Raw genomic sequence first — 26358 nt, forward strand, 5'->3', positions numbered from 1 at the left:
CAACCAGCTGGACCCCATGGGGCAGCTCCCACCAGCACAGTGCTGCCGAGCCCCAGAGCAGCCTGCTGCTTTGTCCAGCCCCACAGCCCTGCAGGCCACCACATGGCCACGAGAAAGGATCAATTGGATCTATTTCATGATGCTGTCCCACATTTAACAGCTGCTAGCACATCCAACAACACCATAAAACAATACGGATTGTCCCCAGCTAAATTTCCACATAAATAAAGTGAATCAAAGGAATCAAAACACTGGGGGATGTTCACCCCTAGGGACTCTTCCAGGGACAGCACATGGGCAGCACTTTTGAGGAGATCTGCTCACGTCAGCTATGTGAAATTTACGTCCTTCAGCCCCAGGACCCCAGCTTTACGTAGCAAAGAGACGCTCTCAGCTCAGAGTCCCACTCTTCAGTTCCACGTTGTACCGATGCAGCTGATGAACCATCAATCTGCTTTACCATCTCCTTACTTCCCATGTCTCTGTTTTACCCCCATCACAAGAACCAAACTGAGAACCCCAGGAGAATGGGGCAGCCAAGCACCAACCCCTTCACACGTAGGTCCATGCTGGCCCCAGCCCACCAAGGCCAAGGCTCCCAGCACTGCCACAGGATGGTTGTGCCTCCAGCAGGGACAAGGACATGGGAGCACGCGTGGTAATTGGCTGCAGATGCTCCCACACTGATACCTGGAGCAGACGGCAATGTTTCTGGCCACGAGCCCAAAGCTCTGTTGGGCCGAGCCGCCTGACGGCCAGCGTTCCCCAGACCCAGGCAGCAGAACGTACCAGGCAGTTAAAAAGGACCAGCACACCATGCCAACGTGAAGCAAAGCCCAGCCAAGCGAGGGAGCACGAGCAGCTGAAGCCAAGCGCTGACGATGAGGTGGGAAACAATCCCAATGCAGTCCCTGGGAAAGCTTCCACCATGAGCTGCTCTGCTGTTCCACTGCCACAACCCAGGACAATGGCAACAACCAGAACAGTTACGTTCAGAGCCCAAAACAGTGCAAGTTAACTCATTAATAAGCCCGTGGCTATAACTCAAGACGAGGCTGTGCTCGAGTCAGTTCACCCAACTTCCATTCAGACAGTTCAGCCTTTTGTCCCCTAAGCTGGGCCTCGCAGCGCCCCATCCCGCTCAGCAGGGCTCCCTGCGCAGTTGTGGTGACAACAAATCAGCATTTCATATTTCTTTTGTATTTAAATTAACTGCAGATTCCTCGGCCTGCTGCTCAGCCGCATCCTTTCACTGGACCCCCCTCTGCTGCCTGGCCAAGGCTCGGCGCAGCAGCCACAGCAGCCCTGGTGTGCTCAGTCACCACCCCACCTCCCTCCCACCTCCATTACAGGCTGTGTTCTGGTTACGCACCACGTACTGCTCAAACTAAAGGCCAATTTGACTGCAACTGGGCCCACTATGCAGCTATCGCCATTACATCTCACATTGTGCATTTGCTGGACTTTTGCCCTAGCAGGCCATGAGTTTCATTATAGCTTGCCACAACTACAGTCATTCTTCTGGTGTTAATTAGTAAGGCACAAGCTGACAGTTAGCTTAGCAGCACAGAAATCACGTTATCACTGCTACCCAGCCTACTGCCAGGTTCTTTCCTTCAGGTACTGGAAAGACAAGCATCGCTATTTTAACTACAGAAATCGTCTCAAGTATTTATCCGTTGGAATTTACACACACAAAGAGAGATGGCATCTCTCGCTCAGCTCCCGCACAGAACTCATATCACAGCTCTGAAGGGAACCTGCAGCCCCCTCCCTCCCTCCCAGCTCACACAATACGCCCTTGTTCGGAGCACCACGGGTCCCCACACCGTGCTGCTGCCTGCAACAAAGGTTCTCCCAGCAGCTGGGGATGAAGGTGGAATTTGCAAGCTGGGATGAAGGCAGTTATTACTGAAAGTAAACTGATTTTGCTCAAGTTTGATAGAAAAAAAATAAGTTCAAGTTACGTTCATGCATGCATACATGCACACAAAGAAACAGGTCCCTGTGGATACATGGGGATGAGATGAACAAATGAGACTTTTTATCATCATGATAGAGGGGGAAACTCCTTCCAAGGAAAGTTCCCTGAAAATATTTGGGAAATGAAATGGATTCTAGAATTCATGGAGCCAAACATACAAGATACTTCTGAAGGCAGAGGCTGCTCTGTGCGGCTGTAACAGACGCTTCTTGCTGCACAGGCTGGACACCAACAAGGCAGCACTCCCCTAAGCCCTGCTCCCATACATGTCCGTTTAGCACCCAGGAACTCCCTTGTCTTGTGCACAGCTATCAGGAGAACACTCAGACAGATGAGTTGGTAGTTAAGCCAGCAATATACAGGGCGGAGAGACTGCAAATCCCCTCTTGTCTCACCTGCCCTCTCCCCTTCCTGCTCCTGAAGCACTCCGACAGATAACATTAAGTCAGTCTGATAGCACAAATGGTTCCTGCCAACAGCAAATGGTGCAGCCCACCAGTACCTCCCAGTGCCAAAGCCTCTGCACCAGCTTCCAAGCTCACACTGCACTGCCTGCCCAGCCAGCTGGCTTTGAAAGAATCATTCTTAAAGAAGGCATTCCTTTCTCTAGCACAGAGTGGTGTACGGGAAAAATAAATGTTCTGTAAGAAGTTCTGCATAGCTGAAAGATAGAAACCCATTGTGACTGGCAATTCTATCTGCAACAGAAAAGGGAAGTCCAGAAAACAGTGCACAGAAGCTCCAGATTTTGGATACCTGCACTCGTTTCAAATTGGTGATAAATTTTACAATAAAACAGCTCAGGGATTCTGGAAGCTACAAGAGAACATAAAGTAAAAGCATAACAGAGACAAGGAAAAAAGCAGGTTGGAAATGGGAAGAGAAACGTAGAACCAAACAAAGGACACAGTCAGCACGTTATTGGCAATAATTCCGCATGAGCTCCAGGTGTGGCCATAAAGCAGGCAGCTCTGCCATCTGTGCAGGAGGGCACCAGGCCCCCTGCCTGCAGCCAGCAGCAGCAGCGCACCTCCCAGGCACACGCTGGCTCTCAATCTGGCAGCTGGGATCGCAGCCCAACCTCTGCATCACACACACCCAGGTAGCTTCCAGGTATTGCAAACTGGAGAAAGAAGCACCTCATCAGAGTGGAAGTAACGCCTTGAACTTTCCTCATCAAACACCAAGGCACTCAAAAGCCAAGCTAGCTTCACAGGTCTACATGACTGCTAGAACAGAGAGTGTAACTGATTTACCTTAAGATTGAGAGTAAGCAAAATATTTCCTTGAATGTCTTGGGAACAGAACAAAAAAAAAAACACATTTCAGACCAAGCCCCATAGCATTTCTGAAGTCTTTTCTCAGCAGCGTGGCACGCTCACTGCAGCTAGCAGAGAAGACAGGACACTTATCCCAGCTTACCTGCACTAGTCCAAGAACTCAACCCTCTGCTACATTCATATTTTGAAACAGCAGATACCGAAGAGACAGAGTGAAATCATCTGCAGTTTAGTTTGCATCGTGACCAGGAAAACTCATGTTTTTGCCATCTTTCTTTCTCTGGAACAGGTTCCAATAGCCTGCAGGTTTCCTCGCACATCTGCTTATCATCAACGCACATCATAGAACCACAGAATGGTTTGAGGTGCAAAGGAGCTTTGAAGGTCATCTGGTGCAACTCCCTGCATGGAAGGTTTTATACTGGGCCAGGAGAGAAGTAGCTACTGTTCCTAGTCCATGTTTTTTCACTCTGTAAAGAAAGATCAGCTCTTCTGGTGGAATAACCTTCAAACTTGCATACATAAACGAGAAGCTGTGGAGCATAGACCATACTTAATTGGTACCTCCAAAACAAAGTAGCCATCAGATGAAAGGCTTAGCCATCACCGGGCCAGAAAATGGAATCCAAAAGGATTATAGAAATTTCATAGGGTACAACACGTCTGCAGTCCTGGGCTTTTCATTTCAGAGACGCTAACAGTCACCCAAACATTGCTAAGCATTTAAGCTGGTCTGAGTTCAGGCAGATTGAGACTTAACTGCCATACAAATACAGGCTTTAAGGGTTCCACACATCATCAGTGCAAATCTCCACTGTAATCAGCATCAAATATCTTCACTTATTCAAAACAGCTTGCAGAAATGCTTCTAGTGTCACAAATCCAGGGCAAGTGCACAACTAGGCAAGGCATGCTAACAACGTCAGGTTAAAAATTCAATGCTGTTGCAAAAAAGCAATTTTGCCTACAAAATTGGCATTGCTATCATAAAGAAAAGCATCCTCACCTACCTTACTAAGCCTTTTTTCTTTGTCAACTACCCACACTATATGTGAGTGCTTCCTAGAATGTAAAGTATCTTGTAGTAGAAACAGAAAGATCAAAAAATATTCCCAAAGTGACAATCCCTTTTCAACAGGGAGCATTTAGCATGAAGAAAAGATAACTGGAAATAGAAGGAAAAATCATCCAACATCTGATCTTTTTCTTATTGCATTTCCCTAGAAAAGTTCCTAGAGGAAGAAGAGATCTCCCTGTGCAACAGTAGTTGCCCTGCACCATTCCTGCCCTGCAAGCACATGGGATGGCGGCCGGAGGCCAAGCAGGCTGCACTGGGCCATGCAACAAACAGCTTCCTTATCTGCCCAGCCCACGTTAGCAAACAGCAAGCCTTAACCTTCCTTGGCCATTAATTCTGGTGGAGCTTTTGTTTCAAGTCATTCCTCTGCTCTTTCTGGGGAGTCATGAAAAGCATGTGTCAGCACAACTTGCTGCTGAGGACGGCATTAGAAAGGATTTGAACCGACTCCCCATGGCAACAGACCCTGAAAGGGAATTAGCATTTGCTCCCCATTCCTCAAGCAGCCTAAGAGGAATTTGTTTTCCTCCTGTGGAGGAATTGTTTCCAGGAGTGCAGCACGCTGCTGCCTCCATTGCTCAGCAGGCACTGCTCCAAAGGACACCTACCTCACACACCCTGCACTCAGCATCACTCATCCCACCAGGCGTGGAGCTGATAAACACGGGTGCGTAGGGCTGTTTGCCTTACGTGGCTTTCCAGCGCACCTTCCAGCTGTTTTCCGTGCACCCAGTGCCACTAATCCAAGTCATCTGTTGGTTCTGCTGCACGTACGTTTTCAAATCGTGAATGCTGAACCCAAGAGTCTACGCTGGAGATTTTCATCTGCACAGACAGAACTCGCTTTGCCCTGCTGGCTGTTTCAAGGCATCACCTGCAGCACATCCTGAAGATTCTTCTACACATTCTCCAGTTTCTTCTATGGGATAAAACCAGCACTTCCCTGGGAACAGGCAGGGGAACACACAGCACGCCCAGGACTGGCAGCTTTAAGAGCTACCCACAGCAATACCAACAGCCCCAAAGCATGGAGAAACAATTGACCCCAGGCAGCGTTTGACAGGCTCCCAGGGACACCTTTGGTCAGCCTGCACCAACACCAGCCAACCTCAGCAGCACTGCAGTGGAAGCACCTCCTGCTCGAGGCCTGGGAAGCACAGATAGATTTACCCCAAGCACAGCTCCAACCTTATGGCACAAGTTCTCAGTTCATGGCCCAGTTCTCCAGGTACAAACTGACCCATGTGAAACACGGAGACACATTCCCAAGGAACTTCAGCAACACTTAAAGGCCAGAATAATTCCCACTGCTGCTGTGAGCAGGGCAAACCACTGGTCTGTCAAGAGCCACTGAGCTCTGCTTTCAGCCACAGATCTGGTGAGCATCACCTCACGGTGTGCACCTCTGCCTGAAGCGTGAAATACGAAAGACAAGAGAAAGGAGGAGATGTTTGCAGAGACTCAACACAGCAAGAAATTCACCAACCAGCTGTTAATGACACATATTTAAGAGCTTGCGAAAACATCTGGCACAGATTTCACATCCCATCCCAGCAGCAAAATGATGCTCTGAAGACGCGAAGTCATGACAACAAACACGAAGTGTAAGCTTACTTTGTTCTTACCTAGCATGACTTGGCAAAATAATGTTTCTGGAATTGGAGGTACACACTTCTTCCCCCTAGGGGAAGTCCTTTGAGGACTCCTTCTCAGAAGGCAGGCAGCAGTCAGCACAGGAGATCATGCCAGGAGCACCCATCTCTCAGAGCAAGGATGGTAATTCAGACAAGTCATTTTCAGACCCACTGGTAACATGATAGACTATTATTTGAAATGGGAAATATTCCACTTCAACTGCTGCTCCAGCTATTACTACAATCTGTGAAGCTCAGGCAGCACACAGAATATTTCAAACTATTTGATAAAATACAAAGATAAAAATAAGATGCCTGGGAAAGGCTTATGCTAACACAGGCGGCCATGGGCAGATCATTTGCATCTTGCACGATACTGGGCTTCTAACCAACTGAGATGCAGACCCAAGAGGAGTATGGATGAAGGCTGCTACCTCCACAAGAGCTTCTGCATTTGTCATCAAGTGCTAACGCTGGCGACTGCAAATATTCTTCCATTTTTGCCTACAGGTGCACTACCAAATTTGCTGCCACTGCTGGAACTAAGACTGAGCACAGAACACAGGAAGCATGCTCCCGTGAGCCCAGCAATGCCTGCTTCAAACCCGAGCAGACAGTCAGCACACCCTACACCCCACTCACAGACACGCTTGGCCGTGCCTGATGTGCATGGATACGTGAACTTTGTGCCAATTCCAATAAATCAAGCCTGTCGTGGCGCATGTGCTCCTTCACACAGCAGACTGCCTCCACCTGAAACTTCTTGCAAGCAGCCTTCAGTTATTTCAGGTTGGAGAGATTCACACAGATGCCTCTTGCCAGGAACCATATGCTGTGTTAACGCATGTGGCCAAACACAACTGAAGTGGTTTTGCAATACTCACCCATGGCCTTATACCCCCAGCAGAGCATATGTTGCATCCTCAGTGTTTTGTCCCCAGCTTTTCCTAGCACTGCAACAGGTGTCTGCCCCCAAAATGCTCTCAGTACCTCTTCTCCACATCCCAGTACTTCCACTGCCTCTGGAGAAGGCCCTGTCAGTGTCTATTTCCAGTGCTGGCTATTTCCTCCCACCTTCCATCCCCTATAGTGCCCCACCTCTCAGATGCATTCACATCACTCATCTACCAGGCACAACAAAATGGAGCACCTGTAAAGCCAGATAACCTAAAAAAGGCCACACGTATTGGGGCCCTGGGAAAGCAGCGAGCAGGCTCTGGAGTAATGGTAACGTCCTCAGTGTCTGCAGAGACTGGAACAAGGAAACCACCCTCGGTACAGAGAGCAAGAGCAGTTTTCTAAAACAAACAAAATGCACACACACACTTCCTGGCAATTTGGTCAGCCTGCACCAACACCAGCCAACCTCAGCAGCACTGCTGTGGAAGCACCTCCTTCTCGTGGCCTGGGAAGCACAGACAGATTTACCCCAAGCACAGCTCCGACCTCGTGGCACAAGGCAGTGAATGAATCCCTGGGCACTGCTCAGCCCTGCTGCCCCACGGAACTGCGCTTTGCTGGTTGGCAGCTTTCATGCTCTTCTAGTGCAGTGGGCAGGATCATAGAATGGCCTGGGTTGCAAAGACTGCTCAGCCAGTTCCAACCCCCTGCTGTGTGCAGGTCACCAACCAGCAGCCCAGGCTGCCCAGACCCACATCCAGCCTGGCCTTGAATGCCTGCAGGGATGGGGCATCCACAGCCTCCTTGGGCAACCTGTTCCAGTGCCTCACTGCCCTCTGGGTGAAAAACTTCCTCCTAATATCCAACCTAAACCTCCCCTGTCTCACTTTAAAACCATTCCCCTTGTCCTATCATTATCTACCCTCATAAACAGCCATTGTAAACTCCCTCCTGTTTATAAATGGATGATTGCACAGAAAATGTTCTGCATCCTATTGCACCAAGAGGAAAACACCAACATAGAATCACGGAATCACTCAGGTTGGAAAAGACCTTAAAGGTCGCTGAGTCCAACACGACCTAACCGTACTACCCTAACTAACAACCCTGGGCTAAATCATGTCCCAGAAGCATAACCTTCTAGAGCACCTTCATCTCCATTAAATCGATTCCTCAGGCAGCCTCTGAGCGTTCAAATGAATTCAAAACACTCAGAAAAAGTTTCTGTGCACCCTACATGGCAGCGGCATGCAGCAGCCCGACCTCTTCTGAAGGCACAGGCAGGGAAGCTGTCCCAGGAACACAGCAGCTCCGCGGCAGACCTACCAACAGACTGCAAAATTCAAACATGTTCTCCTTTTAACTTCCAGACTAGCTTAAGAACAATAAAAACGAGGAGAAAAAAGAAGGCTCCCGTGGGGCCGCGGCCCCGGCTTTGCCATCTGATCGAAGTCACGGCGGCGTGAAAGGCCCGAGGCGTTAAATCGATTCCCCGGGCAGCCTCCGAGCAGAGCCAGGGAGGAGCTGCGCCCACCCCAGCGCTGTGGGGCGGCCGGGAGGCACCTGCAGGTCGGCAGCAACCAAGCCGTCCCACCGTTCTCACCGATCGCATCGTTTCACCGGTGGATGGAGACGCGCTTTCCCCGAAACCACCTCCTTTTCCGAAGTTACAGAAAAGAAACGCATCGGTTTAACGACAAAAGGTTCCCGTTGGCGGACTGGAGGCTCGCAGTGCCCACGAAGCCCGGCTCTGCCCGCGCTCTGCCCCGCGCCGCTTCTCCCCCCACAGCTCGCGGCCACGCGCCCCGTAAAAGCACCTCACAGCCGCTCCTCAAACAAAGGGCCCGAGAGCACAGCGCTCCGTCGGACGCGGCCGGCTCTTCCCCAGGAGCTCAAGAACGCTTCGCTCCGACGGCACTTTTCGCTCGGCCGGACCCGAAGCTCCGGGGACGGCGCGGCTTCGAACGACCCGAGCGCGGCCCCGTGACGGCCCGTTTGTCCCAGCTCTCAGCCCCAGCGCGCCGTGCCGCTCAGCCCGCGTCCCGCGCCGCGCTCCCGTGCAGCCGCCGCATCGCAGCCGCCCGCCGTGACCCCACCGGCTCGGTTCCCGGCGGGGCCGGTCGCGGCGCGGCCCCCCCCGCCGTGCCGGCTGCCCGCAGCTCCCGGCCGCCAAAAGTTCCCTCGCAAACCCCACCTGGACTCGGGCGGCGCGCGGAGCTCCGGCCGCCGTGCCGCTCCTCGCGGGGCCGCCCCGCTCGGCTCGCTCAGGTCCGCGCGCACGCGGCTCGGCTCCGCTCGTTCTCCCCGACCCGCTCGCTCTTCGGTTCAAACGCACGGCGCCGCCGCCCGGCCCGGCCCGCCCTCCGGCGCAGAGCTCAGGGCAAACCCGGAGCCGCCCCGGCCCGGAGCGGAGCGCCCTCCGGCCCCGCAGCGCAGCGCCGCCCGGCGATCCAGCCCCGGTGTTGCGGCGGCCCGGAGCCCGCTCCCATTCAACCTGCTCCATTGTGCGCCCGCGGCCGCCTCCCCTCCCAGAGCTCCGCAGCGGGCAGAGCCGCCTGGCCCCGCCGCCCCCGGGCGGCACCTGCTGCGGGGAGCGCCGCCCTCGGGTAACGCGTGTCCCGAGGCGCTGCCTCGTCCGCAGCTGGGCTCCTTTGCGCTGCTCCTCAATCACGACCCACAGCGCTCCCGCGCAGCCACAGCTGTTTCCTTTCCTCGGCGGTTGTGCTTTTGTTTTTGTTTCTTCTTTTTTTTCCTTGAGGAGGAGGAGATGCCTTGGATTTGTTTTCACAGCTCAGCCTGGGCCGATAAGAGCACCAACAAACAACACCTGGTGGGATCGATGTTGTTACCGCGGCCGCTGCTACCGCACACGGCCAGCGCCATTAACGAGAGGTCCGAACCCAGAGACAGAGCCCTTCCTTTCCTTCCTCTCGGTCTCAGCCTTACGGAGGACCTTGGTGGTGAATATAGCTCCCTTGCAAACAAAACACGGTCTGTGTAGAATTATCTGGTGTTTATTGCAGCAAAAGGCTGCACGCACATTGTGAGCGCTCCGTGGGGAAGAACTTCTTGTAGTAAGGATGGATAAAAAGGACCAGCTACCTCCAGCCCTGAGAAGCACTATGTCTGTGTGACTGAGTGCTCTGGTGTCTGAGTGCAGCTGGCTGTCAGCGCCCCATGCAAGTTCCTGATGTTGCTTCTGAACACACTGATGCTGGCTGCGCTCCATCACACCTGCCTGCAGAGCCACCCCAGGTACTGACACAGACACACAGCTGCACTGTGCTTGACAAGAAGCACACCTTGGGAGGACCCAGGAATAAACATCCCCTGTGTGTATTCCTATCTGAGGAAAAGCTGCTTCCAGGAGCCACGGTTCTGCCCTGAAGTCAGCACAGGGTGGCAGAGCAGCCAGTCAGCGGGGCTTGGATGATGAAGCTCCTCAGACCACATCACTCTCTTTGGTGTCTCGTTGCCTAAGGAATACACACAAAGAAAAAAATGCATGAAGTCCTTCACTCACATAATGAGGAGTGTGGGAGACAGCACACAAAGCTCAGGTGTTTGGTATATGAAAAGCCACAACGAACATAAGAAATTCAATCTTTATTCTGGAAAATTTACAAACATACACCTGGCAGACACTTCACACCACTCTGGAAAACAAAACAAGTCCTCGGTGTGCTCTGGTCCCCTTTTTCCAATTCCAGAGGTTTATTCCATCCCATGTAGGCATTTCTAGAACCATCAGGAAAACGTCACTGCTGCTCACAGCTGTGGGTACCCAGCAGGAACAGGACATGGCAGTTAGGATCTGAGGAACAGCTCAGCTTAACAGCACTTCCATTCTTGCCCTGCCTAATATCACTACACTTCAGTCCCATACAGATTAAATTAGAAAGCACTTTGCAGTTCTTGGGTTTTCTGCTCAAGACAAGGAACCCCAAGTGCTGGCACTTGTTAGCATTAACTTACACTTTACACAAGCATGTAACACATAACTGCCCTGCTTCCAGTCCAGCCTCCCATCCCATCCTTACACTTAGTTTCTCAACCAGCTCACAAAACGTTTCAATGTCCACATGACTTTACTGTTGCTTATATGACCTCTAATCCTTTCAGAGAAGCTTTCTTCTTTCCATATCCCCTTATTTTTCCTCAAGGCTTTCAGCTCCGCTCGGAGAAGTCTTTTGTGCAGCTCCCAGAACAGGTGAGAATCGTGCTGCAGTCCTTCTATGCTCGCAGCTCTTCCAAGCCCTTCTCTCAGGACCTCTTCATTTAAGCACACGCTGGAAAATCGGCCCTACAGAACAGCGTGGGGAATGTCATGTCCCCTTATCCCTTACAGAGAGCATGCATGCAGATGTGTGTGCTGCCTCGGAGGTTCAGGCTGTACTTCTCATTGAATCTGTGCTCATGCAGAGAGAAACTTTTAACTTTCAAAGCTTTTTCGCTTTTTAACTCATTTAGCTGAGTTGAGCAAAATTCAGCTGACTTTTAAAATGGTACTTATGCAAGAGAGCTGTGAAAAGGCATTGCATGGCTTGAACATTAAGCCCACCAGAACTGCCCTGTGCAGCCAGGTTGGTCCACAGATACACTCATCTCAGAATCTGATTTAAAAATACATTACTTAAGATTCATGCAAATATAATCCAGGCTGGATGTGGCTCTGGGCAGCCTGGTCTGGTGGTTGGTGACCCTGCCTGTGGCAGGGAGGTTGAAACTAGATGAGCATTGTGGTCCTTTTCAACCCAGGCCATTCCATGATTCTATGAAATGGCATCAATAACATTCTGATGTACTGAGATAACTGCCCGATCGCAGCCAAACCCCACAGTTTTAAGTCATTCTTACCACCGCATTTACCTTATTTACTAAAACAAGGCACTCGAGTGCCAAGTGCTCCCTCCCAAGAAGCTGGAACCAGATCACTTGTAGGGGTTTCAGCTCCCTCTGAAGCCACGCCGTGCCCTCGGGGGTCAGCTCCACGCCGGCCAGTCTCACCAGCAAGAGCCCCTCGGGCTGCCCTGCGCACAGACACAGCACTCCGTTACCAAACACAGCAGACAAGTTAGCTGTCACGCTTTGCACACGGCCTCAGCTGTTGTTAATGAGTCTATTCCCACAGACATTATAACAAATAAATCAGTTCTAGGGTTTTTTCCCCTTGGAATGAGAGGAGCCATGCAAACAAATGAACCACCCAGACACTTGAGTTTTGCTGCCAGAAATATATCGCAGTGCTGCTACTGCTATTAAAGTGTCAGCAAGCTCTTCCTACAGAGCTCTCCTCGCTCCTTCCCATTCCTCAGTTTCCCATCTGTACAGTATGGGAAGACCAAAGGGCAAAGCCAGACCGCAACTTCACCTCTGTCCCAGCACCCATCTCTGTACAGACACAGCACCTCGCATCCCATCAATTCACACCCACCTGTTTCCAAGAATAGGATTTAGAAACTCCTGACCTATTTCTGCGTGCATTGCATTTCTCTCCACGTACTTTTACTCACACTTTCTCTGTATTGAGGTAATGAAAGGAACGCTGATGGGAATGTGCTCGACTGCCAGACCTTTCTCAGTGACACGATGCACTTTTCCTCGCAATTTCACGTTCTTTTCTATAAACCCTGCAGGTATATCCAAAGCATTTGTAAACTTTGTTGTCTGTTGATAGGAAGAAGAACAAGTGTTAAAAAAAGGACAGCCACAGAGCAGCGACAGTCAAATCCAACTTCTACAAATAGTCCAACTTCCACAAATATCTGGTGAATCACAGCTGTGCTGTTAAACAGCACGAGGAACTGCTTTTTGTTAGACAGCAGTGAGCTGCAGACACACAGCAGCCTTCACACTCAGGAACGCTCCCCATTCTGCAGGGCATGCAGCACGAGGCACGGGCACGAAAGCTTAGAGAAAAACAGAAACAGATGGGTTTGAGCAATACGTGTTGAAGTCAACTTGATTCACCAAGAAAAGAAGGGTTAGAAATGGTCCGGATGGTGCTAGAATGGGGGAGAGGAAGTGTTTGAAGACACCAGCAAAGAACAGACACAGCAACAACAAAGGCAGAGTGGAGGACAGAGGGAACAACACAGCCTTTGATAAGGGAGTAAATAGGAGAGGGACAAAAGCAGGTGTGCACCCATGCAGAGATCACAAGATGACTGAATTCGATACTACATTCTGCTCACAACAGGATTCAAAGGAGAGTTATATGATCACACAAGGAAACAAAGCTTAACAAAGCTGCAGTACAGGAACAAAGCTGCTGCTCTGTGAGAGGACAGAGGGAAAAGATGCACTGGGATGGCACAGAGCTCAGAATGAAGAATCTTAATTAACTTGCAGAGCTCTCACTGCAGGAAACCCTTTGCAGAGGACTGACACACATCATCGACACACCGATGGGAAGAACTGGTGAGGCACTGGCACAGGTTGCCCAAGGAGGCTGTGGATGCCCCATCCCTGCAGGCATTCAAGGCCAGGCTGGATGTGGGTCTGGGCAGCCTGGGCCGCTGGTTGGTGACCTGCACACAGCAGGGGTTGAAACTGGATGAACACTGTGCTCCTTTGCAACCCAGGCCATTCTAGGGTTCTATAAACTGAGCTGCTTCTGCAGAGCTCCACCACCCTGCAGTGACTGCCCTGAGCTGCTCCCCCCAACCACCTCCATGGGACGAGGTCTCTCAGTGGTGACACAGACTGTTAGGACCTAAAGTCTAAAGAGCAGAAGTGGTTCAAATCTGGTCTTAACAGCTCTGAAAAAACCCCACCACCCTGGTCAGTGTGGGAAGATTCAGGTTTATGCTGAGAACTGTTAGAAACGTCGTTCTGCTTGTAGAGGTGTGGAAAAAGACACGAGGAACCAACTCTACATCAACTGAAGCACAAACATGAGAGGACTTGGTCCCTGGGCCACACACACAGCTGTGCAACGGGGAGATGGAGCTGGAGAGGAGGAATCGGGGAAAACAAGACGACAATTAAAAAAATAAAATCCAGAAATAAGGTGATAGGGAATACAAGAGCAAGAACCGGCCTCGCCACCCGGAACGAGAGCCGGGTCACGACGCACCGGAGACGGGGGGGGGGACGGGGAAAATGGCCCCTAGCGCCGCAGCAGCGCAGGGCGGGCGGTGCCAGCAGGGGGCGCCATTCCGGCAGGAGCAGCGGCACGGGGCTCTGCGCAGCGCAGCGGAGCTGGAGGCGGCCCTGGGGAGCCGGGCGTCGTTGCGAGGTTGGGGGAAGTGGGGGAACGGGGGTCCCGGCGCTCCGCAGCCCCGCCCCGCCGCACTCACCAGGCGCACGCTCCTGGCCAACACCAGCAGCCCGGCCACCGCCACTCCGGCACTGAGACTCTGCGGGGAGATAAGATAGAAACGACGTTCAGCCACTCCGGGCCGCACCGGCACCGCTCCCAGCTCCCGGCCCCGCCGTCCCGATACCCGCACGAGGCTGAGGTGCGCGTCCGCCCACTCGGAGAGGCGGCCCAAACCCTCGGCTGCTGCGCTGCGCCGCTCCGCCATGGCCGCCGCCCCGCCCCGCAGCACCGCCCCCGGGCGGAGGGCGCCCCGCCTCCACGGACGCGCGTCTCCGTACCGAGCGGAGCGGTGTCGACTTGCCTCTGTGTATGGGAACCGCGCAGAAACCTCGTTCTCAGCGAAAGCGTAACGCAGACGGACAGAGCTTCAGCCTCTGGCATCGCACGGCCTCACCGCCGCTCCGCCTCCGTCAGCTGCCGGCAGCGCCCGAAGGCTGAGCGAACACAGCGCAAACCGCCGCCCGGGTTGGAAGAGGAACAGAACGACTTCTGTCGCACCGCATACAGCCCCGATGCGGAGCTCAGTTTTGACGAGGAGTTCAGCTAATGTATTACTCCAGCAATTCCCAGCGTATCTTTATTACTAGCAGGCTACATCAGCACCTCCAGGAACAGTGCATCAAAAACGCAGTTAACTATAATAACATCGATGGATTTGGTTTCCCACATCCTGCAGTTCAGGATCATAGAATCACAGAATGCCCCGGGTTGGAAGGGGCATTCCAACTCAAGGATCACAAATCTCCAACCCCCGCCACATGCAGGGCCACCAACCTCCACATTTCATAGCAGCCCAGGCTGCCCATGGCCCCATCCAATGGCCTTGAACACCTCCAGGGATGACGGGGCATCACAGCCTCTCCGGGCAGCTGTTCCAGCACCTCACCACCCCCTCTGTAAAGAATTTCCAGAGGATTTTTTTTTTCCCAAAGGATTTTTCTCCCAACTGCAGAGGAGCTGGGAAAAAAATCCTGCCAGCACAGACGAGCTGCTGCACAAATAAGCAGCCCATGTGTACCTAACCCAGTAGCACTTGTGGCTGCAGCTGAAAAATATATCCTTTGGCTACAAATCCCCAATATATTCTAACACTCTTGCTGTGCTTATGCAGAGGTGAAACTGGAAGACCTGGTTTAGGGAGTAAAACGTGCTTTTGTTTACTTTGTTGTTTAGTAGTTGGAACAGATGAAATGGAGCACAGATGTACAGGGTGTGCAGCCCAGGCACACTGCTGGCCCTCAGGGGTGCTGCTCTGACAAGTGGAGGAATGGGCTCTGTACCCAAGGGAGCACTTGGTCACTGTCCTCTTCTGGCACCGTCATGCACGCACTTGATGCACACCCCTATGCCCCCCCAGTCAGTCCAAAGCTGCTGTCAACTTGGCTTTTTTCTGGAGCATACAGGAACAAAAGGTGCACAGGCCATGCCCTCCCAGGAGCTCAGAGCATGAAGCTCACAGTGCAATACTTCCAGTACTGACAAGGCAAGAAACAGAGCACGGAAAAACAAATTGTGTACCTTTCAGAGGTATTTTTAATCGTTTGAAATGATGTACCATATACATCCATCACGTCACAAGTGCCCTGTCTCCAGCAGTACAGTAGACCTGCTGTACATCACTAAGGCACTCAAGAGAGAAGTCATTCTTCATTAATGCACCAGGAGATTTCTGCTGTTAAGATCAGTACAATTCCTGCAGCACTCGACCACACGATGTACCCTGTTGGCTTTACACACGAGCAGGCTGGACGCCACTGCCCAGCAATTTGGCAAGTTTGTCATCACCAACTCCCTTCCAAAGGCACCATCTTCTGTTCCTGCCCCTAGCTGGGAAGAGAGATGTGTTTGCTCCCCCATTTAGAATATCTTCAGATTTCAGCACCAAAGGAACCGACGTGATCAGTTAATCCCACCGGAACAACTGCCTCCACAAGGGCTGCACACCCTCTCCTTTTGAAGCCTGTGTTTTATGTGCTAACCCCACGCCGTGCAGGTTGTGCCAGCAGGGCTGCAGGCTCGGTGTATTGTGCGTTACCCAAGTCCTACTTCCCTTCAACTTTTCATCAAGAAATGAAAATGCTTTGAAACAGAGGAAATAAATTAAACAAATGTATCTTTGTTTATAAAAATATTTTGTTATAAATCTTTAAAGCTTAAAAAAGCCAGAAAATACATTTAAAAGAATCTCTGAAACATTAATTCGTCCTCTGAGGTGTGGTTACAGTCCAGAAAGTGAGAAGAAACAAAGCCCAAAGACAAGTTACATTTCTCTTCCCACGATGAACTCTGTAGTACAATGTGCTTAACCTCCAAGTCAAAACACCTTCCACGTCCTTCCCCTGGTCCACTGCCTGCACCACATCATTGGTTTGAAAATTAAGAACTGGAACTCAGCTAACCAAGCTGCTGTTCAGCTTTTCCATACTTACTATATGGAAAATTCAGGTGTTGATTCTATCAGAAGCCATGACTCTGAAGCTAGAGCATGGGGATCTCTATGCAGTACATAAGTGCCATTTTCTCATCCTCACATTCTGAACTTGAATTTTCACACTGGGAAGGCAAGTGGTATCACATTCACACATACCACTGTTCCAGCAAGTTGGCATGTAAAAATACCTATATTCCTGTTTATTGATTATGGGATACATCTCTGTAATAAAGCTAAAATGATCTCGAGTCCATCCAGTATTCAAACCGCATCAGTTGGTCCTCTTGCACTTCCACGAAGACTGTCCTTCATCCTGCAGCTTTTTGAACTTTGGCCCAAGCAGGAACCACCAGCCAAACCCCAGAATGACACAGATGACAGATTCCACGTAGTAACCATCCAGGGTGGTGACACAGGAACCACCAGCTTTTGTGCAGAGCTGGAAGGCAGAAGCAAAGGTAGAGGCATGAAGTATTGCCCGGGAGATACTGAAACACAAGACTTGTTAGCAGCAGGCACTGGATATTACAGTTTAATTGCTGTTTCAAGATTCTACCTAAATAAATCTTGCTCTTTTTCTTACAGAAATGATGTGACGCTTTTGAGCTCACAGTTGGTGTGAGAAACAACAAAGCTTTGTTACAAAACATGTGGGAGATGGAGATATTTGGCCAAAGGAGTAAATGCTACTAAAGAGGTGCAATGATTATTCTTAATTTTGTGAGGGGGGAGAAAAATTCTATCCAAATTGCTTTTTCAGAAATTACAGCCCTGCATGTCACACAGGGAACCCACAAACAGCACAAAGCGGGCAGCCTGCAGTTATGTCTGAGGAAAACATGCCAGGGATGCTTTTTAATTGCAGAACTGAAAGATAAAAACACATTGAGGGGGAAGGTGTTTGGTACACGACTGTTTCTGCTATTGTTTATCTCTCAGTGCTGCTATGATCCCAAGATAAAGCAATCCCATAAACAGAGGTTTCTGCCAGCATGTGTGTGATTCCGAGATGTGTCAGAATCAGATTAGGAGGAAGAAGGGAGGTGGGGGGGGGAACACTGCCAAGTGGAAGGATGCAGAAAAACACTGGAGGGGTGAGCTGAAGGAGCAGGGCCCTGAGCAACAGATGCCAGGGCACAGGGGACCAAGTCAGCAGCAAGCTGAGACGCGTGCTGAAAAGGCACTGCAGGAGCAGCTTCTCCTCTGCAACCACTCAGAACTGCAGCTCCACTGGTAGAAGTCAAATGTGACTTGTCTGAACACTGTGTGTGCTTAGAGGACCTCACATCCCAGAGTCCTGTAAACACAGGAAGGTATTCAAGACTAAAATCTCGATTACAAGGAAAAAAACCATGCAATACAACCCCCCCAGCACTTCCACTCCTCCAGACAGTTGCATTAAAATCTGTCATTTGCCCACAAGGAGGCGAATGCAAAACCCAGCTTCCCAGCCAGCTGTGCATGCAGTTGTTTGATCCATGCACAGCAGCACAGCATGATCTCTGTCCTCTTCCACATGGCTCCCCAGGACTGGGAAGGCAGCCAGTCACACTGCTCAGCTCCACGTGGAAAGCAGAGATCAAAGACAGCAAAGTAACATCACAGTAGAAGGAATCGAGGTATGAAGCCAGGAAACCTCCAGACAGACAGAACTAAAACCTGCCACAAAGCTGCAGTGATGTGGAGACAGCCTGCCAAGCACAGAGTGCATACTTACACAGCTCCAGGCTGAGCAAAGTTTACTCAGCAGCTACAGCCTCCACATACTGGAGAGGATGCAGCACTGATCTGCTGCTTCCACCATCAGCTTTTCTCTCCAGTTAAGACAGAAAGGAACAACTACTCTGCAAGTGGAAATTTTTGGTGAAGATTTTAACTCCAAAGAGTGAACAGATGAAAACAGACTGAATTTACCGGACATGAAAATCAGTTCTCAGAGAGAATTTTTAAGTGTAAACTATGCACTGCACAGGCTTTCCAAGGTGAACAAAACATACTTAGAGAAGCCATTTTACCAAAGAAATAGTTGAACAGAGACCTTCACAGCCTGCAAACTTACCTCTGCCTCAAGTGCACTTCCACAGGCCTGTTGCTGGGCTCCTGCGCACTCTTTAACCGTGAGCGGATCAACGAGCCACAGCGCGACGGTGGACGGCCAGTTCCCTCCCAGGTTGGACACAGTATTGAGCAGCGTCATGTAGGTCCCTCCGATCAGCGGGTCGCTGACTCTGGCATTGAAAGCCATGACTGCAACATACATGCTATACAGCGAGATCTACAGGATGGAAACCCACGGGACAGTAAGGTCTCCCCAGTCACAGGCAGTGACAACAAAAGCCCTAACATAAACACTGTTCTGAGTGATTAGTTGAAGTTAGCAACGTTGAGGCAAAAATAATCCCAACAGGTTTAGAGTTGTACGGCAGAAATTAGTCCTGCAGTTTCCCTGCTAACATCAAGTTGCTGTGATGCTCTCATCGAGTCACAGAAATGGATCCAGTCTCACAGGCAGTCGAGTTACTCAGGTAATCCAACTGAAGTTATGACAAGGCCAAATAAAATAGCATATAAAAATAACACTTTTGCTTGCTCTGATCCAAAGACCAGTTTGCACCAGGCCCACGGATTGGATCCATTCTGCTGTTTCTGCAGATCAATAGAGCAGTCACAAAGCTTTATGGAGCTGCACAACAGGCACGATCACCACCGTGCTTACAAAGCTCAGTCAGAATGCTGGTATTTCTAATGGTACCAAGCTTCTGAGCTTCTGCATTTGGGGAAAAAGCCTTGGAAACAAAAGCAGGTCTGGTGAACTGGAAGTGGCTCTGCAGAAGATGCCCAACAGAATGGGGAGAAATGATATTTACAAAACTGAAGTTGTACAGCACAACAGATGGCTCCCAGTGAACAGCAGCTGCTCATGGCACTTGTAGTCCTCTAGATATGGAGTACCCTCCTGTCCCTTACCTGATGTAAAGCATAGCTCAGCAGTACTACAGCATAGTAGTAGATAGGAAATCCTCCTTCATGTCTTACTCTAGGAGTCCACCATACCAGAAAAGCAAATTCCAGTCCAAGAAGTAACCTGCAGGAATGAGATAGATAATGTGTAATTCAAATGATTCTGCCCATGTTTCTGTACCTTGACACAAAGCAACTGTCACACATTTGTGTGTACAACATTAAAATAGAAATAGTTTATTTCTAGTTAGAGCTATCTTGTATATAATTACATATTTAATATTTAACAATCAATTTAACACTGGAGCCATAAACACTTTAAACCTCAACAATTCTCTCTCCCCTACAACTGTGACACTGCCAGACCTCCTCCCCTGTCCCTCACACAGAAATTTTATGTAGGAAGCAACACATGATATACAACTAGATGTTATTTATTTATTCTTTTTTTAAATGAAAACACACATAAACTGCACTGGAGCACAGTCAAGTATTGAACATTACAGACCAAACATCAATCTACTGGATAAAAGCATTGAGTAACTTGCTGGATTCCTTGGCTTGCTCCAGAACTGAAACTCCTGCAGAATTCCACAAGCACACTCCCATTTAAGCCACTCAATGCAAACGACACCTCCTCAGCCTATACCCACTTCATTCACCTTTCATTCTCAAGATCTCAGTGAAGCACACATTTGCAGGTGCTCCCAATGACTCACCAACGCACGGAGCCTCTCTTACATCACCTCATAATTACATGAGGTCCCAAATCCAGTCAGAACAGTCCACGAACAGGGAACTATTGACACTAAGAGCAGGAAAGCACTGCTCTAATGCTACTGTATACACATGGTGAGGACGCTGCGCTCCCTCAGGTCACCACTTACATCACCTTCAAGGCACAAAACACAGCTCAACTTACTAGGAAAATTCTGACATGCTTTTTCTTCTGTCTGGAAGTCAGAGTTACAAGGCAATGAGCACACTTGATCTGAACACACAAGTCACATGTTTCCATAAATCAGGTTTTGTTTGTGTTTTTACCTAAAAGGCATAGCTTTGTAAAACGTGTTCAGCGGCTGGGGGCCTGCTGTGTATTTGCTGATAATCAGAGGCAGTATTATCTGTAAAGGAACCATTGGAACTGCCAGCAGGGCTAGATGCTCCTTAGGTACTCCCTCTTCCACCAATTTGAGTCCTGTTACAGCATCTGCTGCTGAAAATCCAACCTGCAACATAAATTTGACAAAATAAACCAGGGAAAGCAGACATTGTGTGGCTAGAAATGCAGTTCACATGGTATCAAATACACACAGAAATGTGACAGAGTACAAATTGGAAACAAAAGTCAACTGATTTCCAAGTTGGTTCTGAAACACATTCTCTACTTGCACGCTATTCTCATCATAAATGCCAAAACTCTAGCAGGAACGTTAAGCACAGCAACAGTGTTCATGCCCATACCTTAAAGGCCTGCTGGTATCCAGAGCTGCCAGGAGGATGCCATGGAAACCTAGTTTATACAGAGCTGCAGATTCTAGGAATACGATTTGGGTTAAAATAAACATTTTCTGTCCTTTTAACTGAACACTACACAAAGAGCCTAACTGTAAAGAGGCACACTTAAAAATAAACTACTGCAACAGAGGACTGCAATCAGACTTCTCCTCAATACGTGGGTGAACACTTAAATGTTAAAACAAACGTTTTCTGTTGCGCAAGCAGTTGTGTTTCCAAACCCCATGTGAGAATTTGGAACTGCTGACAGCAAAGCTAAGGTACAAGTGACATCACAGGGACTGAGGAATCACAGGAACCTCTCACTGTGTTGGCATCTCACGGCTCATAAACGTGTTTCCTTACCTTTGCTGTGAGAATCAAGAGACAGAACGTAAAAACCGCTGGCATCTTGATTATTGAGAAGAGCAGCTTGTATGTATCAGTGATGCCTTTTGTTTCTTCTTTTGTTGGTGTTAATTCCTTGTTCTCTTTTTTGAAAAGGGCCACAAGTGTAGTGGTAATTAAAAAGACAGCTCCCCAGAAAAACAGGAAATCTAAAATAAAGAAAAGAGACAGCTGCTACAAACACTTGATTAAAAATGTATTAAGTAGCAGAAATACGGTTATTTTGCAACAATATAAAGGACAACTGGTAATAAAAAGTTGAATGGAGGCATTACTCATGGACCCACATAAAAACAAGCACCAAAGCAAAGCACAAGCACACAGTGCAGACAGCAGCAGGCACAGCTCTTCTCTGCTCAATGCAGAGCCACGTCTGCTGGAGACTCTGACACAGCAGCAAACAGAGGCACTTTGCTCAAGTTCTGTGCATGAGCACAGTGAGCATGATGGAGAACAGAAATGGGAACATTTTGAGGAGCTGCACATTAAACCACCAGAAGTGAACAAAGGAAGAAAAAACCACATTGAATAATTACATGATGATGAGAAAAACCATCAGTGTTGTTCCACCACTCTCCAGTTAATTCACTGTGTAGTCACACTACCATTTTTCACCCTAATTCGGCACTCCATTTAATATCTACCATCTAAAGGAAACAGATCCACACCAAACAAGCATAAGGGCACTCTGAGCAAAGTTCCTCTACAATCATCATGTCACTCGGAGAGATGTTTAAGAGCATGTGGCATTTGCTACCTTTTAAGCACGTTGTTCTAAGCAGATGTTATATTTGTTAAACAGTGGATTTGCAGGGAGCAGTAGTGAAGCACATCAGCATCTTAAGACAAGTGCCTTGAGTTGGTGAGAAGATCATACAAGGTAGCTCCACCCTCCACCTCTGTGAAAGAGGCAAGAAAGAACTCAGTCACGTGCAGAGGGTATAAGAGAAGTAACCTTTCATCTTTCTGATCAGAAGTCACTCCAGAAGCCTCAAGTTAACTGAAAGGGAGGGATGGTGAAAGGGCAAAGACGGGGCCAAGGTTTTGTCAATCATTAGCTGCTCATCGTTGGCAGGAAGAGAAGCAGCACAGGCATGGAAGCAGGCATGGAAAGGCTGCTCCAGCTGCACCCCAGCATTTTCAGTTTAAAATTAAAAATGGCATTTCAAACTAACATCTGCTGCTTCCACATCACTTATTTTTCCCTCTTCAAAAATATCTCGAAGGAGAGAAGACCTCATACTGCCAGATTGCTCCCTCCTCTATTGTTGGGGTTTGTTTGTTGTTGTTTCAAATACTCTGGAAGTATCTTCTGAGTAAACATGAGCACTCACAGCCACGCTGCTCACAGCTGCCACGCACACGGGACACCCAGGACATGGCTCTAATGACAGCAGTAAGTGTTACCACTGCAGCGTGGGAATGGAAACAGCTGGGAGCATCAACACATGCAGATTCCTGATCAGGTCAGCCCTGCTGGGTGCCTCACAGCAACAGCTGGACTAGCTACAAGGCCACATACAGGAGCCATGAGGAAAAAAAACCACATTTTTTAACTGTAGATGTTTTCTAGCATTTTTGGTGCCACCAGTGCTGCCCGTCCCCATCCCTGCTTCGTCTCTGCCTGCACACTATCACTGGGAAAACAATCCATTCTGTTAGGGTAAAATCAAACTTCAAACCAGGGATAGAGCAGGCTGTAAAAATATCAGCAAGGTGTGGGATAGGACAGTCGTTCCATCACAGCAGCTTTAGAAATACCACAGCTATACATCTCCCAGCAGAAAGCACGTCCTGCAGTCAGCAGCCAAAATAAACCCAGGCTGCCTTGGAGAGGCTCCTTCTTCCTGCACTACATCTCTTCCTTTAAACTACAGCAAGCATTCGTGTAACAAACTGCTCAGGAATCAACAAACCCAGCCAGTGAGCTTCTGAAGGAAAAATAATCAAGTCATTTGAACAGCAAAGCACCAAAGTCGTATGCATGCTGGCACAAACAACAGGAACACGGAAACACATTCCTCACTTTTTTTCTCCAGAACTTCATTGTTTGTTTTGATATGTAGTACTACGCTGTCTCGTGTGATTTCCCACAGTTCACAGCACAACAAATGCTTCTGCCCCTCAGCAGCTTGAGGCTGACTCAGGCTCCTGAGGCACTGGCTTGTTCTTTCCCTAAGAGCACTCAGTGAACAGCAGCATTCAGTGAGCTGAACTGGCAGAAAACCAGTCACCTTCGTGCACTGTGAAGTTCCCCGCAGCTCTCCTCCAGCCCTGAGACAACCAGCACTGGGATCAGAGCCACACCTGTCCTTTCAGGGCTGGCTGCTACAGTTGCTACAGGACAAGCATGGACACGGTGAGCTGAGAGGCACAGTCACACAGAGGAGAGAACAGAGACTTCTTCAAGACAGTTTTGCTCCCCCGAAACAACATATCCTGCAACTACAATGTCAGACATACTTGCTTTTCTTTCTCCACCCAGATTAATTCTCCAATACAAGTCAGACAGGTTTTATAGGTGCTTTGATTTCAGTGCTTTTTTTTTTTTTTTTTTTTTTTTTTTTAAAAGGCAGCATGTTTGTAAGAAAACCTTTATAAAAGCAGAACTAAAAAGAAAAGACAGCAACAACACACCCTGGAGAGCGAAGGTAAGCAAAGACAAAGGAAGCTCTGAGTACACAAGTAATTTTCAAGTTGCATCAGCAGTGAAAGACGTCAGTCTGCTGCTGCAGCAAGAGGGAAAGGATGCCAGCACTGCTGAACTGCACAGCAAGAAGGACAAAGATCCAGCAGGGACAACTTTGAGGAGTACTCTGTGCTTGCTGACATATGGACAAAGCCACAGGACAAACAAATATCCCTAACTAACAATTAAATAAGGATGCATTATCAGATTCTGTTTAATTAAGGAAAAAAAGTCCCCCTGAATCAACTTAAAGGTGATCTCCCTTTGCAGTCTGGAAATAAGGTCAAGACTAAACCCTCATCACTTCTATTCCTGCAAACACCATCATTTTGGAAGAAGATACTGCCTTTATTCCAGAACACGTTCCCACAATGCCTCCTTAATGAGACAAAGCTTTGGTGTCTTTTTTAAATAGTGATCTATTCCACAGTTGTTACACTAAGAGAAGTTAAAGCAACCAAGTTTCTGAAGTACTGAGCTCAGCCTGTCCATGACGGGGCAGATTTCCCTCACTCAGTCCAGGGAAACTTGGGAGCTCAATCACAGAAAAACAGAATGGTTGGGTTGGAAGGGATCTTACAGCCCAGTCCACCTTAACCTCTGCCACAGGCAGGGACACCTCCTCCCAATTCAGGCTGCCCAGGGCCCCATACAGCCCAGCTTTAAGCATCCCCAGCTCTCTGAGCAGCAGTGCCAGGGCCTCACCACTCTCTAAGTAAAGAATTTCCTCTTAACAACTGACCTAGATCACTCCTCTTTTAGTTTAAAGCCATTGCCCTTGTCCTATGAATATCTGCCACGTAAAAAGTTGCTCTCCCTCCTGTATATAAGCTCCCTTCAAGTGTTGAAAGGTCACACTGAGGTCTCACCAGATCTTCCTGGAGAAAAGGGCTTCTCTCCAGGCTGGAAAAGCCCAGCTTCCTCAGCTCTTCAAGCCACAAGCTCTGCCAGCTTCCTACACTCCATAAGACTTGCTTTGAACCACGCTGTGCTCCGGGCTCAAGGAGGAAGCATCACCCTCCCTATACCGGTGTGCACACTGGCACCCAGGCAGTACCTGAGAGGGTGACGATGCCTCGTGGCTGGGGCTGGAAGCGCAGATACTTGTTGCAGAAGGAGGCTGACTCAAGGGCCAGGAAGAGCACGTTGCCCAGGAAGTAGCCAGCCGTCTGTCCCACCGAGTTGCAGGTGGAGGCGTAGCCCACGTTCTCCCGGGACAGCATGGTGAGGGCCCAGCCATCCACAGCGATGTCCTGAGTGGCCGCCAGGAACTCGAAGATGAAGAAAGCCACGGTGAGGGCTACCACATCGGGGCCGTGGCCCTGCCCGTCGCCCAGCAGCATGTCCACCTGCGTGGACAAGTAGATCATGAAGAGCCCCAGCACGTATTGCGTGGGCACCAGCCACGACTTGCGGCGGCCGAAGCGCCGCAGGTAAACGGCGTCCACCAGGGGGGCCCAGAGCAGCTTGAGACTGAAGGGCCAGAAGACGAAGCTGAAGAAGGCCTGCTCAGTGTAGCTGGCATTCTTGCTCTGCAGGATGAGCGGCACACTGCCCGCCAGCCCCAGCGGGATGCCCTGCAACACGTACAGCGCCAGCAGCAGCAGCACGCTGCCCAGCTCCGCCCGGCAGCCCCGCGGGCCCCTCGCCGTCAGCGTCTCTGGCTCCGGCGGGAGCAGCGCCTCGGCCTCACCGCCCGCCGGGCCGTCCCCGCAGAGCGTCAGCGCGGGCGGCACCTCACTCCTTACGTCCAGGCAGTGATGGTGGCTGCCGGGTCGGCGCTGCCGGCCGCCCTCCTTGGCCGCGATGGCGGGCGACATGGTGCCGGGCCAGGCGCTGCGCGGCAACCCCAGACGGGAGCGGAGGCCGCGCCACCACCCTCCGCTGTGGAGAAGCCGCGCGCCGGCTCCGCCGCGCCGGTACGTCCTGCCTCTTCCGGTCACGCGGCGGCAGCGGGCAGGCGTGGCCGCGTCCCATTGGTACGTGGCGGAGCCACTTCTGGCAGCGGCCCGTGCCGCCCGAGGACGCCGGACGACGTTTGTTTCGGTTCGGCCGCGATTGGTTCCGCCTTCCTGCTGGCGGCCGAGAGACCGGGCCGCTGCAGGGCTGGCTGCAGTGCCCTGAGCTGGAGCCAGCGGCGGGCGGACGGTGCGGCTCGAGTCCATGCCTGCA

The 26358-nt window shown here is 50.1% G+C and overlaps 3 protein-coding genes across 7 annotated transcripts in view; all 3 read right to left on the reverse strand.

The window, feature by feature from the left end:
- Nucleotides 1–10329, reverse strand: part of PLCH1 (phospholipase C eta 1) — a 63680-nt gene extending 53351 nt beyond the window's left edge. For 2 of the 5 annotated variants that reach the window (XM_048955329.1, XM_048955325.1), the window contains exon 1: nucleotides 9458–10329. The gene's annotated coding sequence lies outside the window, so the exon portion shown is untranslated. Of the gene's footprint in view, nucleotides 1–8479; nucleotides 8505–8693; nucleotides 8841–9070; nucleotides 9172–9457 lie in introns of those variants that run through there. The other 3 variants (XM_048955326.1, XM_048955327.1, XM_048955328.1) reach the window with 3 other exon arrangements.
- Nucleotides 10330–10463: 134 nt separating this feature from the next.
- Nucleotides 10464–14432, reverse strand: C9H3orf33 (chromosome 9 C3orf33 homolog). The gene is made up of 5 exons (XM_048955350.1): nucleotides 14325–14432; nucleotides 14178–14237; nucleotides 12390–12543; nucleotides 11746–11906; nucleotides 10464–11179 (listed from the first exon to the last, which is right to left on the reverse strand). Exons 1-5 carry the CDS (start codon nucleotides 14403–14405, stop codon nucleotides 10919–10921), a joined length of 717 nt encoding a protein of 238 aa, XP_048811307.1. The 5' UTR covers nucleotides 14406–14432; the 3' UTR covers nucleotides 10464–10918.
- Nucleotides 14433–16296: 1864 nt separating this feature from the next.
- Nucleotides 16297–26116, reverse strand: SLC33A1 (solute carrier family 33 member 1). The gene is made up of 6 exons (XM_048955347.1): nucleotides 25244–26116; nucleotides 21456–21646; nucleotides 20637–20821; nucleotides 19599–19716; nucleotides 18691–18906; nucleotides 16297–17070 (listed from the first exon to the last, which is right to left on the reverse strand). The coding sequence occupies exons 1-6, from the start codon at nucleotides 26004–26006 to the stop codon at nucleotides 16903–16905; spliced, it is 1641 nt and encodes a 546-aa protein (XP_048811304.1). The 5' UTR covers nucleotides 26007–26116; the 3' UTR covers nucleotides 16297–16902.
- Nucleotides 26117–26358: the final 242 nt, after the last annotated feature.

The sequence above is a fragment of the Lagopus muta genome, chromosome 9 (genome assembly GCF_023343835.1).
Source record: "Lagopus muta isolate bLagMut1 chromosome 9, bLagMut1 primary, whole genome shotgun sequence".
Lineage (NCBI taxonomy): Eukaryota > Metazoa > Chordata > Aves > Galliformes > Phasianidae > Lagopus > Lagopus muta.

Bases quoted from the DNA above. Each gene is read 5' to 3' on its own strand.
- C9H3orf33 (XM_048955350.1), bottom strand. From the start codon at position 14,405: ATGGCGGAGCGGCGCAGCGCAGCAGCCGAGGGTTTGGGCCGCCTCTCC. The intron at 14,238-14,324 runs GTATCGGGACGG...ATCTCCCCGCAG, and splicing joins CGCACCTCAGCCTCGTGCGG to AGTCTCAGTGCCGGAGTGGC. The intron at 11,180-11,745 runs GTAAATGCGGTG...GCTGTTCTGTAG, and splicing joins GCCTTGTTTTAGTAAATAAG to GGCCGATTTTCCAGCGTGTG.
- SLC33A1 (XM_048955347.1), bottom strand. From the start codon at position 26,006: ATGTCGCCCGCCATCGCGGCCAAGGAGGGCGGCCGGCAGCGCCGACCC. The intron at 20,822-21,455 runs GTAAGGAAACAC...TTTATGTTGCAG, and splicing joins TCTTGATTCTCACAGCAAAG to GTTGGATTTTCAGCAGCAGA. The intron at 18,907-19,598 runs GTAAGGGACAGG...TCCATCCTGTAG, and splicing joins TGAGCTATGCTTTACATCAG to ATCTCGCTGTATAGCATGTA.